The 13,130-nt window shown below is 37.0% G+C and overlaps 1 protein-coding gene across 2 annotated transcripts in view; it reads left to right on the plus strand.

Moving 5' to 3' along the window:
• LOC128252825 (protein timeless homolog) overlaps positions 1-13,130 on the plus strand; it is a 76,245-nt gene that overhangs the window by 16,596 nt on the left and 46,519 nt on the right. For both annotated transcript variants that reach the window (XM_052980921.1, XM_052980922.1), the window contains 3 exons: positions 5,695-5,866; positions 8,235-8,368; positions 8,504-8,584. In XM_052980921.1, the coding sequence (XP_052836881.1) occupies positions 5,695-5,866; positions 8,235-8,368; positions 8,504-8,584 (387 nt within the window). The remainder of the gene's footprint in view (positions 1-5,694; positions 5,867-8,234; positions 8,369-8,503; positions 8,585-13,130) is intronic.

The raw sequence follows: 13,130 nt of genomic DNA on the forward strand, positions 1-13,130 counted from the left end.
CTCTAGTTAGTCGGTCTGAGAGTCTGTTAGTTGGGGCTCTGGCAATTTCAAAGCTTTGACTAAATTAATTTAGCGCGCAAACATGGAATTGACATAGGTTCGCAGGATGAGGATGGTTGGGTTCAGGAAACTCGTTGCGATGCCAGATACAAAACGCAGATACAGATACTCACATGTAACTGCAGCTGTGGGCTGTCGCTGGGGCAGCAACTGTGGCTTAATTGGAGCATGATTAATGCGGTGCGAGCTGAAATAGTTGGTTTATAGAATTAAATCGATTAAACATTAAGTTGCGTCATCAGCGAGTTGAACAGCTTTTAATTAAGCAGGCCAATTGGCAATCATGTAAATGCTACTGCTTTTTGAACTGCAATCAGTGATTTGAGTATCTGACAGATTAAAGATTTTTCGGTGTCAAGATGAATAATTTATGACTTCGCCCAGCGGTCCGTGCCACCTATCTGCCCTCTCTCAGATTAATACCACCCATTTGGTCGGCGTTTTGAATATGAAAGCATCAGTGATGTCACAACTTAAGGGAAAAAGGCCTAAATTGAGTAGTGTGTTTTGCGAAAGTTCATAAAAAGGAATCAAAAACTAACTTTTTCCAAAAAATCAGCCATGTAAAAATTTAAATTTAATTTCCATTAAGTTGGTGCTTAAATTTCAAGTTGATCAATCCAATAGTCTAGACATAGCGTGTCCACCCAGATGGAAATAACAAGTTTCGAGAAAAACGCTACTTTACAAACAATGAAATCATGGATCGAAGCGGTTCAACAAAATGGGTATTTTCTACATAAATTGAGTCATCAAAATGGGTATTTTAACATTTCTACATAAATTGTTACCTTATTAACCTTAAAGTGCTGTTCAGGCCAAACAAGTTTGATTTCTTCAAAATTATAGAATGTTGTTAATTAAAAAAATGTAACTTCCTAATTTCAAAAACACTATTAGTTCAACAAAATATTTGATTGATTTTTGATTAAGGAATCTAATTGGTTAAAATTTAAATATTGTCACAATGAGCACCAAAATTATTACAAACTTATCGAAAAGAGATTTTTTTTTAAATAACTGGATGTATTTAACTTGTGTGCCATTTTCGTAATTCATTAATTTAAAGAACTCATTTAATGGCTAGAGCGACAGCACTATCAATCGACGCCCATCAGTCATTGTTGTTGTGGCTGTCATAATTAATAATATTTTCATTATAAACGTCTTAAGCCAGCAACAAACCAAGAAACTGCCCACAAATAGTCGTTCTGACGGTCGGTGTCTGAGCGCAATTACATTTTATCATTTATTCAACCTGCGGCGTTCGAGCCCGACGCAAAGACAATCCCCAGCTCCATATTCCATATCCCATATTCCCGATTCCAGGTCCCCGACCCTTGAACTCTGCTGACCATCCCCAAAAACACCCAAGTGTTCTAATTAATTCTGTATGTTCAACCTGCTGCTACTTGAACTGCTTCTTCTCATTTTCCCTGCCATTGTGGCTGCCGACGTCCATTTAATCAGCGTAAACGCGAATATCAAATCAGGCGCAACAACAACAGCAAAGGCAGCCAGAAGTTACAAAACCGCGTGCATACAAATTAATTATAAATAATTTATTAACGATTTATCTTTGTCCTGCTGCCAGGCTTCGTTGGACACATGTGCTTGAGATTGAGTATGTGTGCATAGAGAAAAAAGAGGTCTTTAATCCAAGACATAGCAATTGTGTTTTTAACATTTATTAAAACAAACTTTATTAGCTTGAACATTTTTCGAAAAACAATGAACAAACAACTGTTATTAAGAGTTTAAACAGTATTTCATTTTTGTTTTTCCTTAAAAAAAAATGTATAAAGGTTGTTAAAGTTGCAGCAGCAGTTTTTGTGACTTATGTGCAACTAATCTTCGGCATGTAATTGCTAAAGCAAACTTATATTAGATTTTGGGCTGTTTTTAAAGCAGACGCCCATCTTTCATTGCTGTGTAGAAGTGGAAATGGGTGTTTGAGAAATGGTAGGGTGACTCGATTTGCACCTGCGCATCATTAGAGCGGTGAGGCTGGGCAATCGATTTGGATCCGCTTGTAAAATGGTTTGTGGTATGCAATATGTTGTGCAACTATCAAACCGCCCACCCCGTATCCGCTGCGGTTACTTGGCGTTGTGGTCAGGTGCCACCAGCATCCGTATCTGCAGTGCCACCTCCACCACTGTCATCTACTAACAGCAGTGTTGGCTTTTACTCTGATTGAAGAGTAGGCAAAACATGAATGAATATGAATATACGTAGTATAATAGCAAACAATTTTAAAAATCCATTGGGACCTAAAGCGACTGTGTCTAAAAATAAATGTCCCTTTAAGTCGCTGAAAAGATTTATTTTCTATAGCACGATAATAAATATTGTTTGGTGTCATGGCAAAAATGTGTCGATAGATGTAGTGTACTTACAATAGATACCCTTTACCAGAGTAAAGTAGCCAATTTAAAAATAAATAAAGTCGAAAGCGACATTTGTTGTGAAAAACTTACCTGACTTCTTATACATAAATTTTTTTATATTTTAAGATATGTTGCTAACTTTTATATCCACAAATTTTTGTTTCTTTATATATTTACCAACATTTGTGACTCATAAACCACTAAATGGGGCAAAATAGCTGGCCTTACAGCACTAGATGGTATAAGGTGCATCCAAAGGCCGCAGCTACCAGCAGTTTTTGCGCTATGTCTGCCGGTAATGCTGCCACCACAGACATCTTTGCGGTGACATGGCCGCTGGCGTGGCTGCGCTTGATTCATTTCACATTTCAGTTATCATCAAATGTGCACCACACAGCACCCGCAAACAGGACAGCAACTGATATGGCTACGGAGACAGGGATGCCCACACATAGTCCTACTCAAATTTCAAATCCACGTGCACCACAATCCATTCACCGCCTGTCGGTTGCGCCTTGCAGTCAACTGAGCCCTTTTATCATCAATTGCGACTCCGGCCACACCCGGACTCAAACTCACGTCAGTTGTGGTCACTGCTGACAGTAGTTGATCAATACAAATGGCCAAATATCTTGCAATTGGCTGGTAAATGCTAACTGGGTTCTATTCAACTACTGCTCTATGCGGCTCTTCAATATTCGGCTTGTTTAGCTCTATTATAGACGTGTAATTTATTGGAGTTTCTAATTGCTCAAGATAATTCATGTTGCTTAACTAGGTTAAACTTAACCACCGAGCAAGTTTACGTTTTAATACTTGGCTAGGCACTTATAATATTGATAGTTCTGATATACAATGTTTATATTTAGTTATCTTTTGAGCGTCTCAAGGTATTAAATCCTTTAAAGTTTCTTAAGGTTACTAATAAGAACTTTGTTTAAAAAGACTTTTAAGTTTTAAAAACTATATATTTGAATATTGTCTGTTACTCAAAAAGTTGTTTGCAACATTTTAAGAACATAGTGTAGCCATTAAAGCCAGTTAAGTCCTCATATTGTTGGAAAATATTATTGATTTGAGAATATCAGATCTCACCTAAATATTGATATTTTAAACACGGTTTTTTTTTTCATAGACTTTTAAAGATATTTACAAGTTGCAACCTCCTTAGGAACATAATCTATAACTTTTGGTAAACCCCTTAGTTAGTGTAGTAAATCGACAAACCATCACTGCATTAAATTAAATGTGCGCACTCCTAGAACATGCGTTTGACTTTTATTTGATGTCGCAGAACCCACGCTTTTGAATTATTTGCCTGTTTAATTTGGCTAAATGTCTATGCATCTATGCCATCGATTCCTGCTGGTCGGGGCAACGAATTTCGGATAACCACTTTCATTACAAATTCATTTCCCCGGTCGCCGGCTACCTTGGTCACTTCGCCAGCTGCATTGTGGCCCATTGACCGCATTCAAAAATGCCGATGCTGAAAACTCCTGCAGCGAAGCTCAGGCGGGGCATTAAAATTCGCAATGAGTTTGCATAAATTTCAGTGGCATCGCCGAGTGACAGCGCGCCATGACCTTTTTTGGCCATTTCCCATTTTCACCGCCAACGCAATGTTGCCACTTTTATGGACCTGGGACATAGCAATTAGAGTGGTGAAGGCTGAACGACTTGAATATGGATTATTCCCGCGTATGCTGGTGAAAATATTGTCAAATCATGTTTAAATCGGAGCAGAGATTCGAGAGCTTAAACAGTATTCTTTCTGCATTCGGTTTTTTATAACCCATGCAAAGAAGTACAAAATCGTAATTTAATTTATGGAATTTTTATTACTTTCGAAAAAATATACTATTTTAAATCTATTTTAGATTTATATTAATTACATACAAATACGTTTATTTAAGAGGCCATGCTCTATTTTATAATGCTCGTAATATTTAAGGAATCTTTTAATCATTACCCAGAAATTTTAACTGCATTCTAAAATATATACTAATTAATCTGACCTTCCTATATTTGATCGAATTGTTTTTTGCCAAAGCTTTCTATCGTCTCTATTTATTGGTTCGTGTTTTTGGGACCCATTAAGGGCCGTCTACTTTGCATACTCGGCCTTTTTTGAATTGTCCTCTTCGGTGACTCGCGCGATTTTCATTATTCAAACGACAATCAATCATTTTAACAAATTGACGTGCACAATGACGTTGGCTTTTGTTTTTCGGGTTCGGGCCGGCTAAAACAAAGCGGAAGTTAGGTCTGCATAGCGGCAGCTGATTTTGGCAGTTTGGCGGCTGTCTTCTGCTTCTTTTTTTTTTTTGTCGGTTGCCTTTTCACATTTTGAGGGTAATTTGCTAATTGGAGGCGTCATCGGCTTCGACAGCAAAGGCAACGCCAAAATGAGAGGCCACATCATCACTCAGCCCGAATCGGGTTGGGTTGGTTAGTCCGTCATGGTGGGAAACTTTTTCTCGAGGCCAGTGAGTGGGCGGGAAGTCTGTGGGCGGGGCAGCTTTTTGCCATTTTAATGTACTCGATGATATTCAATAAATACCAAAAGGTTATTGATGGTCGACTTTGATTTATACGTATGAAGTTCTTCATGAATTTAGAACATTTATTGAACATTATTAAGAGAATTTTCAGTAACTAAAATACATAAAACTATTTCGACGAAATATGACTTCTATTTGAAAATTTATTTTCAGACAACAGAAACATTTTTTATTAAATCAATTCTAGTAACTGATAGTCGACCTGTTTAACTTTTTTGAAAGTTAAACGTTTATTTATGTTTTGCGTTAAAAAAATTAATTCTTTTCTGAGCCTTTTAGAGGCAGAAAAAAAACTTCAATTTATTTATGTTTTTTGTTATCTGAACGAATTTCAAATATATATGTGTTAATCTATTAAAATTAAAAAGCATGTGTGCCAAACCATTTAAATGTTTAGTCGATCTCGATATTGATTTGTTAATTACTGAGGGTGTGGAATAAACATAAATAATTATTTGTAAATTGAATTCGACCCAATGGAATTGAGTTGAAAAGAATTGAGCATTTGCACAAATTTAATTGAATTTTGTGCAATGTGGCATGCATTTTTCACACAGATACAGGGCCAACATCCGACGAATTCAATTTTGATTCGTGTGCAGTGCACACATGTATAATAAAGAATTTAATTACAATATATTTTCATTTTGTTAACTAACCCCTATGCTCCATCTCCACAGGGTGTTCCTTCGCGATGTAGTGGAAACGGCCAACGTGTTCATTAAAATGATGGAGCGCTTCTGCCAGGACTCTGTGGTGGTGCAGGACAAGCGGCGCGGTGGTGGCGGTGGTCGCAAAAAGAAGCAGCCGGTGGCCAAGTCCAAACCGTCAACTGCACCACAACCCACTGAGGTAAGAGAAGACACATTCAAAATAAAAAAGTCTGTTTAAATCTCCACGACCTTTTTAAACATTGGAAAGGTGTTGATTATGAATTTTGAAATTTATGGCAATAAATAAATAAGATACATAACATATCAAAAATACTTGGATAAACTTAAAATAAGAACTGGCTAAATATACTATACACTCTGTTTATTGTTTTAAGAATAAATGGTCGCATTAAATAACTTTATTTAAGCCTGCTGGTCAGCACCCGCTGTGCAAGCCATAAAATACGCCCTAAATTGCCAATAAAATTTAAAACGAATTGCAGGCAAAAGCAAATAAAAGCAATACAGAAAAAACAATTGTCGTCTATGCTATGACCATTAAAGATTTATGGGTTTGATCGTGAAATTTAATTGACTGAAAATATGGAAGAAAAGAAAACAAAAAAACATGAAGCTACTACCCCAGCTACGTTTCTTTATTATTCAATAACGACTCGGGCTTTTGTGTACTTTCTTCTTCGTGTGCGTATTATTTTCATGGTGCACAATTGCAAGTGACCTTCGTTAACGCACCCGCGAACTAACACACTCTCACACTCGCGGAAAATGTGAAAAACTTTCGGCAATGGGTCTACCAGGCTTCCGTTTTTTTTCCGCCGCTTTGACCCTTTTCAAAAAGCTTGGTTGTGCGTTTTTTTATTTTTCCAAAATACGCTCAGATGGAGATAGTATATGTATTACTTGAAATGAAATCAATAGATTCGTTTTTTTTTTAGTTTTAAATCAATTTGTTTGTATCTAATAAAAATTATTTTAATTTATAATCTTTCTCTTATAAAACTTAAAAAATGCTCAAACATCTTATTAGAGTATTTTGAGTTCGTGTTTTATCAGGATGCCCAGATCCTTTTGTATACCTAACCATCTTTTGTTTTCGCACACTTTGTCGCGTTGGGACAGGACGCACCGCTGAGCGTGATTTCCGGGCAGTGCCCACTGGCCTTTCGAGTTTCCACAACTGTTGGCGACTGCAACCTGCAAAGGCTCGGCATTTTCTGCGCAATTTTTTGGCCCTCGATTTGGTCCTTTTAAGCCGACGGGTGGTCGTCGAGATGCGGAAGCTGACGCGAACAAGATTAATTTTATTTTTTGCAACCTTCAATTGTGTTAATTTTTGACGTATTTATTTGTATAGTTGCGGTCGTGCTGCCGTGCCATTGTTATTAGCACACGCACACGCGTTCAGCACATCAATTTTTCAACAATTAATTCATAAATATTTGTCCTTGCTGCCGAGCGAAAAACATGACAAACGACACAAACATTTGCATGTTCCTCCTCTTTTAACATGCCAAAAATTAAACGAGCGATAAACAAAAAGTGTGGAATTGTGTAACGTGTAAAATAAGCAAACATTAAGTAAAACAAATAAAAAAACAATAATAAAGAGAACCGAATTTAAGATACTTTTTATTCAGATGGCTTTCATTAACAATTTAATTGTAAAAAACAACCTTTATTATTAAATTTATACAAAATGCGTTTTTTTTTGAAGTTTAGGTTTTTTTTTTGCAGATTTCAATTTGGAATCGCTACTAATTGATTTTTTTTTTTTTTAAAGTAGTTTGCCGTGCATATCGTTATCATACCGTGTACAAATAGTAGTTTCCCCTCGCCATTGATTCGGAAATTTAATGAAATAAAAATACCGTTTGCCATGCCCTTGTATTTAGAAGGACGTCGGACGTTGATGTTCAATTAATAAGCATTGTTAACAGGTCGAATAAGGCAAAAAATTCGAAAACAATGGTTTAAATTTGTAGCAATTTTTTTTAATACCAGCATAGTTAGTAAATTTAAAACATTGGTATAGGAATACCCTTTTAGACAGATGAATTTATAATATACAAAACAACACAGCGGTTGAATATATAAGACTTTAAAAACATAAATGACAACAGATAGATTTTTGTCTACTTGCAATATACAGTAAGATATTATAATATATATATAATATTATTCTTGATATATAAAGGTTCCATAATACAATGGTTTTTAAACTTTTACCGCAAGAAATTTGGTCTTTAACTAAATCATAAAATAATGATACAATTGCAGAGTACCTCTAGGCTACCAATTTAACATTTAATTAGCATTTTCTCTCTAAGAGAATATTTTTATTTCATTTGGATGTTCAGTTTTTAATCGATTTTGCTTTGTCACTTGCAAAGTGCTGGTATTATTAGATATTTGGTTAGTATCACTGTATATATATGGTGTAATTAATTCCGCCGCTTTCACATTTACGTAAAGACTAATTTCCCTCTGTGATAATCTATTTGCAAACAATGGCGTATCGTAAATAATTTATTAATGCATAATTGCAGGAAGAATTGTCGAGCAAATGGGCTGAATTGGCAACGGAAGTGTGCAGCCTGCTGTCCGCAGATTTGGAAATGCCGGAGGACGAGCAGCCGATGCCCTTCGATGCCGCATCCGAGAAATCCATCGATGATCAGCGGTGAGTCAGTTGCAACTTTTCCTATTTACGTCCTTCCTTGCTGCCCCGAACAACCCATTATTACGCGGCAGCCAGTTCGATTTCCAATTGTACAACGTGTTCCTATTATGTTTCTTGGTCGTCTTCTACTTTCAGCGAGGATTGCATGATTCGCATAAATAAACTGCTGCGTTCCGAGAAACTGGACCAGGCCGTCGCCCTTCTGCGGGCTGCCAGGTGAGTCGGGATGGTGGACATTAAAAATGCCATTGGCTGGTCTCTGAACTCTGTTGTTGGGGTCCGGCTCCAGTCGTAATCCCTTTGAAAATCCCCCTTTAATAACTTGACATTGACTGCGCCGCGGCAAAGGTACGAAAGCAATTCGCATAATAAATTAACTCTATTCAAAATGGGAAAAAAATCCGCTTGGCCCTGTGTGTCCTTTTGTGCGCGACTTCGCTGGCTTTTATCGAATTTTATTTTCTTCCCGTTTTTTTTTTTCATATTTTTTGCTCCCAGGCACGAAGCACCTTTGCTGTTCTCTGCTGCCCTCAAATTAAATAGTTTTTATTTATTGTTAAGGCAGAGCACGCCGGCACCCCGGTAACTACAGATAATGGCTGCGCCCGGAATTCCTTGTCCTTGCTCTCCTTTTGGCCAGATAATAAGAGTCGAGTCGGTGGAGCCCAGAGCCCTGCATTTCAGGCAATTTCTCGGTGCCCGGTTTTTGTCCCTGTCGCCTGCAATTTTTCAGTCAACAAACCGCAAGGAAGGTGAGGTGGCTGTGGATGTGGATGGAACCAGGTCAGAGGAGCTCCTCCTCTCTGCTTGCCTTTCAATTTAATTGCCAGCTCAATTATGTAAAGCCCATTGAAGACGCGCTCAAGAAATGTTTATTGTTTGCTCGGGAAAATTGCGTGAAAATAATTTATCTTTTGCGCATCAACATTTAAGTAAGGCCAACACCACCCGCACAGCAGTATCGGCAGATGTCGCAGTGTCAAAGGCTGGTGCCGGAGCAATCGAAAACGTGGCTTAAATATTTCCAAGTCATTTAATTACAACCTCATTAAAATTTTCCACCTGCTGCCTGTTGGTTCTGGTCGGAAAGAGCTCTCTCAAAGGAATCCAATTGATGGCATCTGCAAATAGGAGTCTGCGATGCTGGAAGCACCAGCTCTGTGCAAATTGATGGGGTTTATTCGAAGGAAGCGTTGCCAGTGAGTGAGAAGGCTTCATAACGTGCTTCCTCGAAATTTATGTACATTTTAATTGTTGCCAACGAAAATTGCTACATTAAAATGAATACAATTTTTGCTTGCCAACTCGGCTGCTGCTGTTGCAGTGGCAGCTTAAAAAGGTCTAGACACTTTTTGTGCTAATAAATTAAAATGCGATATGCATATAGAGCAGTCCCCAAGGTTGCACCCACTGCCCACGACCACGCCCCGGCTCCCGCCCCTTTGTCTAGCTATTGTCTGGAACTTTTTTGTGCTCCGTTGCCTAGCAGTTTTTGTCCTCGGGGGTACATTCACTTTATTTTGCATTCACTAGAAGAGAGTCTCCTTAATTGACCTTTTCATTAAATTTTATATTTAACACAGTGAGTTATTAAAGACTAATACTATTAAAAAATGTCACAGTGCTTTTAAAAACATCTTATGCCAAGAACAACGGGCTTTAATATTAAATATTTTTCAAGATTTTGTACATGTTGTATATTTTGTTCATTTTTCAACGTTTTTTAATTGATTTTGTATTGAAATTGATTAAGTAAATCTGTTAAACCAAGCTTTAAAAGGTTGATAGATAAAACCTCTTTCAGATGTAGTTTATATTTTTTTTAGCAAGCTACTTGATTATACTTCATTTTTCCTTCTTGTAATGATTTTTAAAACTTAATTTCTTGAATGTTTATAAAGTTGTCAAAAAAAAACATGCTTTATTTTTGTAAAAATGACACCTAAGACGCAAACATATTTTTGCATGGCAAATCCAAAGCTTCAGGGTATGTTTTTCTCTTTATATGGCTCTGCTATATTTTCTCTCTAGCTGGCAATGAGACATTTTTTGGTTAAGCAAAACATTGAAAATAAACTGGAGTTTGTGATCACAACAGGCATTCGCACATATGTGCCTGACCTGGCACGTAAGTGCATTGAGGATGATGTAAACGGGTATGTGTGTCTGCCCAGAATTTTTAAATACTTGCAAAGTCACACTATTACGGGTTTTTCATTTAAGTTGGGCGAAAGGGAAAAAACGAAATTGGTAGCGTTTCTGGATTTTCGTGCTAGTGGTTTTGCTTTCTCTAACGTTGGCTTAATGGGTGCCCAGAAATATGTGCTTGGAAAAAACAAACTTTTAAGTGAAGTAAATGCGCAAAATGTTTATTCAAACTTCACTTTGGCTACCACTTTCAGTTCCTCACCCACCGCTTCCCCGCCCACTTTGCCCGCCTTTTAACTAAGCTTATTTAAGCGTCTGCTGATTCGCTTATTTAGCATAGCAACGGCAAGCTTCGCTTTCGTCTTTTATTTTGCCTTTGCACATCTCTTGCTGATTTTGTTGACTGGAAATATTTATCATTTCAGCTTTTAAGCCAGCATTCGGCTCGCGTTTGCTCAATTCAAAGTACGTTCATTAGCGTTGCAAGTAAAGCAGAAAATCTAGAACCGAAGTGCAGCATTGTATTATAGAAAATTGCGTCATTTGCCTAATTAAAACCATGAATTTTAAGAATTTTGGACTTGTAATCCATGAAATATGTATGTTTCATATAATTTTTTCGCTGTAAAATTGCAAGTTTTTAGATAAATCAATGTTTTTATAGCAGTATTATATATGCACATATATATTTCATTTAATCGTTGGATCAATATGACAACCTTTAAATCCTCATTTTTGGTTATTTAATTGAAAAATTTATATTATAATGATCAAACGTATATAGTGGTTGTGTTAAATCCTTTTTACCTTTTTAATGCAATGCTCTCTATTCGTAATGGTCAATCAGAGTACAATTCTCTCTAATAAATTATTAAAATTAATTTTTTTGCGTGCGAAAAACTATGAAAATTTTTAAACACATTGCTTATTATAAATTTAATCACTGAATTTCTGGCCAAACCCCTGGCATTCCAGCTAACATAATCCTGCATTGGCCAGCATATCGTTTCATTATTAATCCAGTTTCATTCAATGAGATTTAAAATGTTTAGCCTAGCTGCCAGCGTTTTTCCACTGAAATAAATAGTTTATCCGCTGGCCGCACAGCACAACAATATTGAATTTAATCAAACTAAAAAGCCAAAAGCCTCAACCGCCTGGCCGATGGATTTTATAGATTTTTCATGGTCCATAATTAACCAATATTCGTCCCTGACCAATATACTGGCTTGCTAAAAACCGCTAATTATCGCCAGGCCGCATGGCTGTAAAAGTTGTACGAAAATATGTCGCATAACTTTTAAATGAGCACACGCAAATGTTGACGCAAACCGAAAAATTCTGGCCACCCCATAGATGCTGTTTTGGCCATTGTTGTATCTAGCTGGTGCTGGTAACTAACGAGCTCCAAAAATGAGACCCGCAGGATTACAAAACGAACACATGCATGGCATCCACGGCATAGAGTAGGGAACAAAGTGCAAGGGGCGCAGCCATGGCCATGTCAGTCAATTTATTGGCTGGGCGACAGCGGGAAACATAAGTTGCACTATCGCCTACAAGCACGGCCACAAATAAGCATAAATATGTCGCTTAGAGGGACTTACTCTCCCCATTCATTCCTGCCTGCTTGCCACTGATATGGCCAAGAACAACGGGCTTTGAACTGGCACAGCGGGCAAGGCCGTTCGATGGCACTGCCACAAAAATGTTGGCCCTTCGGGTATATTTAACTTAAAAGAGAAGAGTTCTAACTTTTGTACAATGTATTTATTACAAAACAATTTTAAAGATTATGGACTTATTTTAGACCCATTAAATGTATAGTATCGAGTGTTTTTAAATTTTATATGTATCAAATTCGTTATACAAGGAAAATTATAAGAGTAATATTTTGTATAGGGATAACATTTGTTTTATTCAAATATTTGATCGTATTTTAAAAACTTTTCAAAACAATAGTTTAAATTATTTGCATCCAGTTTATAAAAATAGTTGATGTTAATTGTATATTACATTCTATCTGTTACTAATTTGATACGAGGAAAATCAGTAGGATTAAATTTTTATATAATTGAAATAAAATATTAAATGTTGTGTTTTGACATTTAGTATGTAAGTATAAAACTTTTTTTTGGTTGCCAGAGTAATTTCAGTGTCAAATCCAGCCATACTACCTCTTTCTCTCTCTTCTGGTTGCTTCATCTCTTTCTCGTTATGTTTTTGCTGTGCGTTGCATATTAAGCTGCTTTCAAATATTAAATTAACAGTGGCAACGTTGCGAAAAGCCTGCAACGCTGCATCGCCAGAGCGGTGGGGATTATATTGTGTTTGGCTCTGAAAATAAAGGGAAAGAAAGGCAGCAGGACACACACAACATGTGAAATGCTGGCCAAGAAGAACGGGCGTTGTATCCTGACGCAATTTAAAACGCATCAATTTCAGTTTGCCCACACTAAACGCGCTCCGATTTTTGCTTCATGACGTGGCTGCCCGCTTGCTTTTTCTGCTGTTTTTTAACGCTGGGTTGGGGATAATAGTAACGATTTTTATGGGCCTATAGAAAGAGTTATGTTTGTTGAATTTGAAGGGAATATTCGACTAAATCAACCGA

Source organism: Drosophila gunungcola, chromosome 3R (genome assembly GCF_025200985.1).
Source record: "Drosophila gunungcola strain Sukarami chromosome 3R, Dgunungcola_SK_2, whole genome shotgun sequence".
NCBI classification, from domain to species: Eukaryota; Metazoa; Arthropoda; class Insecta; order Diptera; family Drosophilidae; genus Drosophila; species Drosophila gunungcola.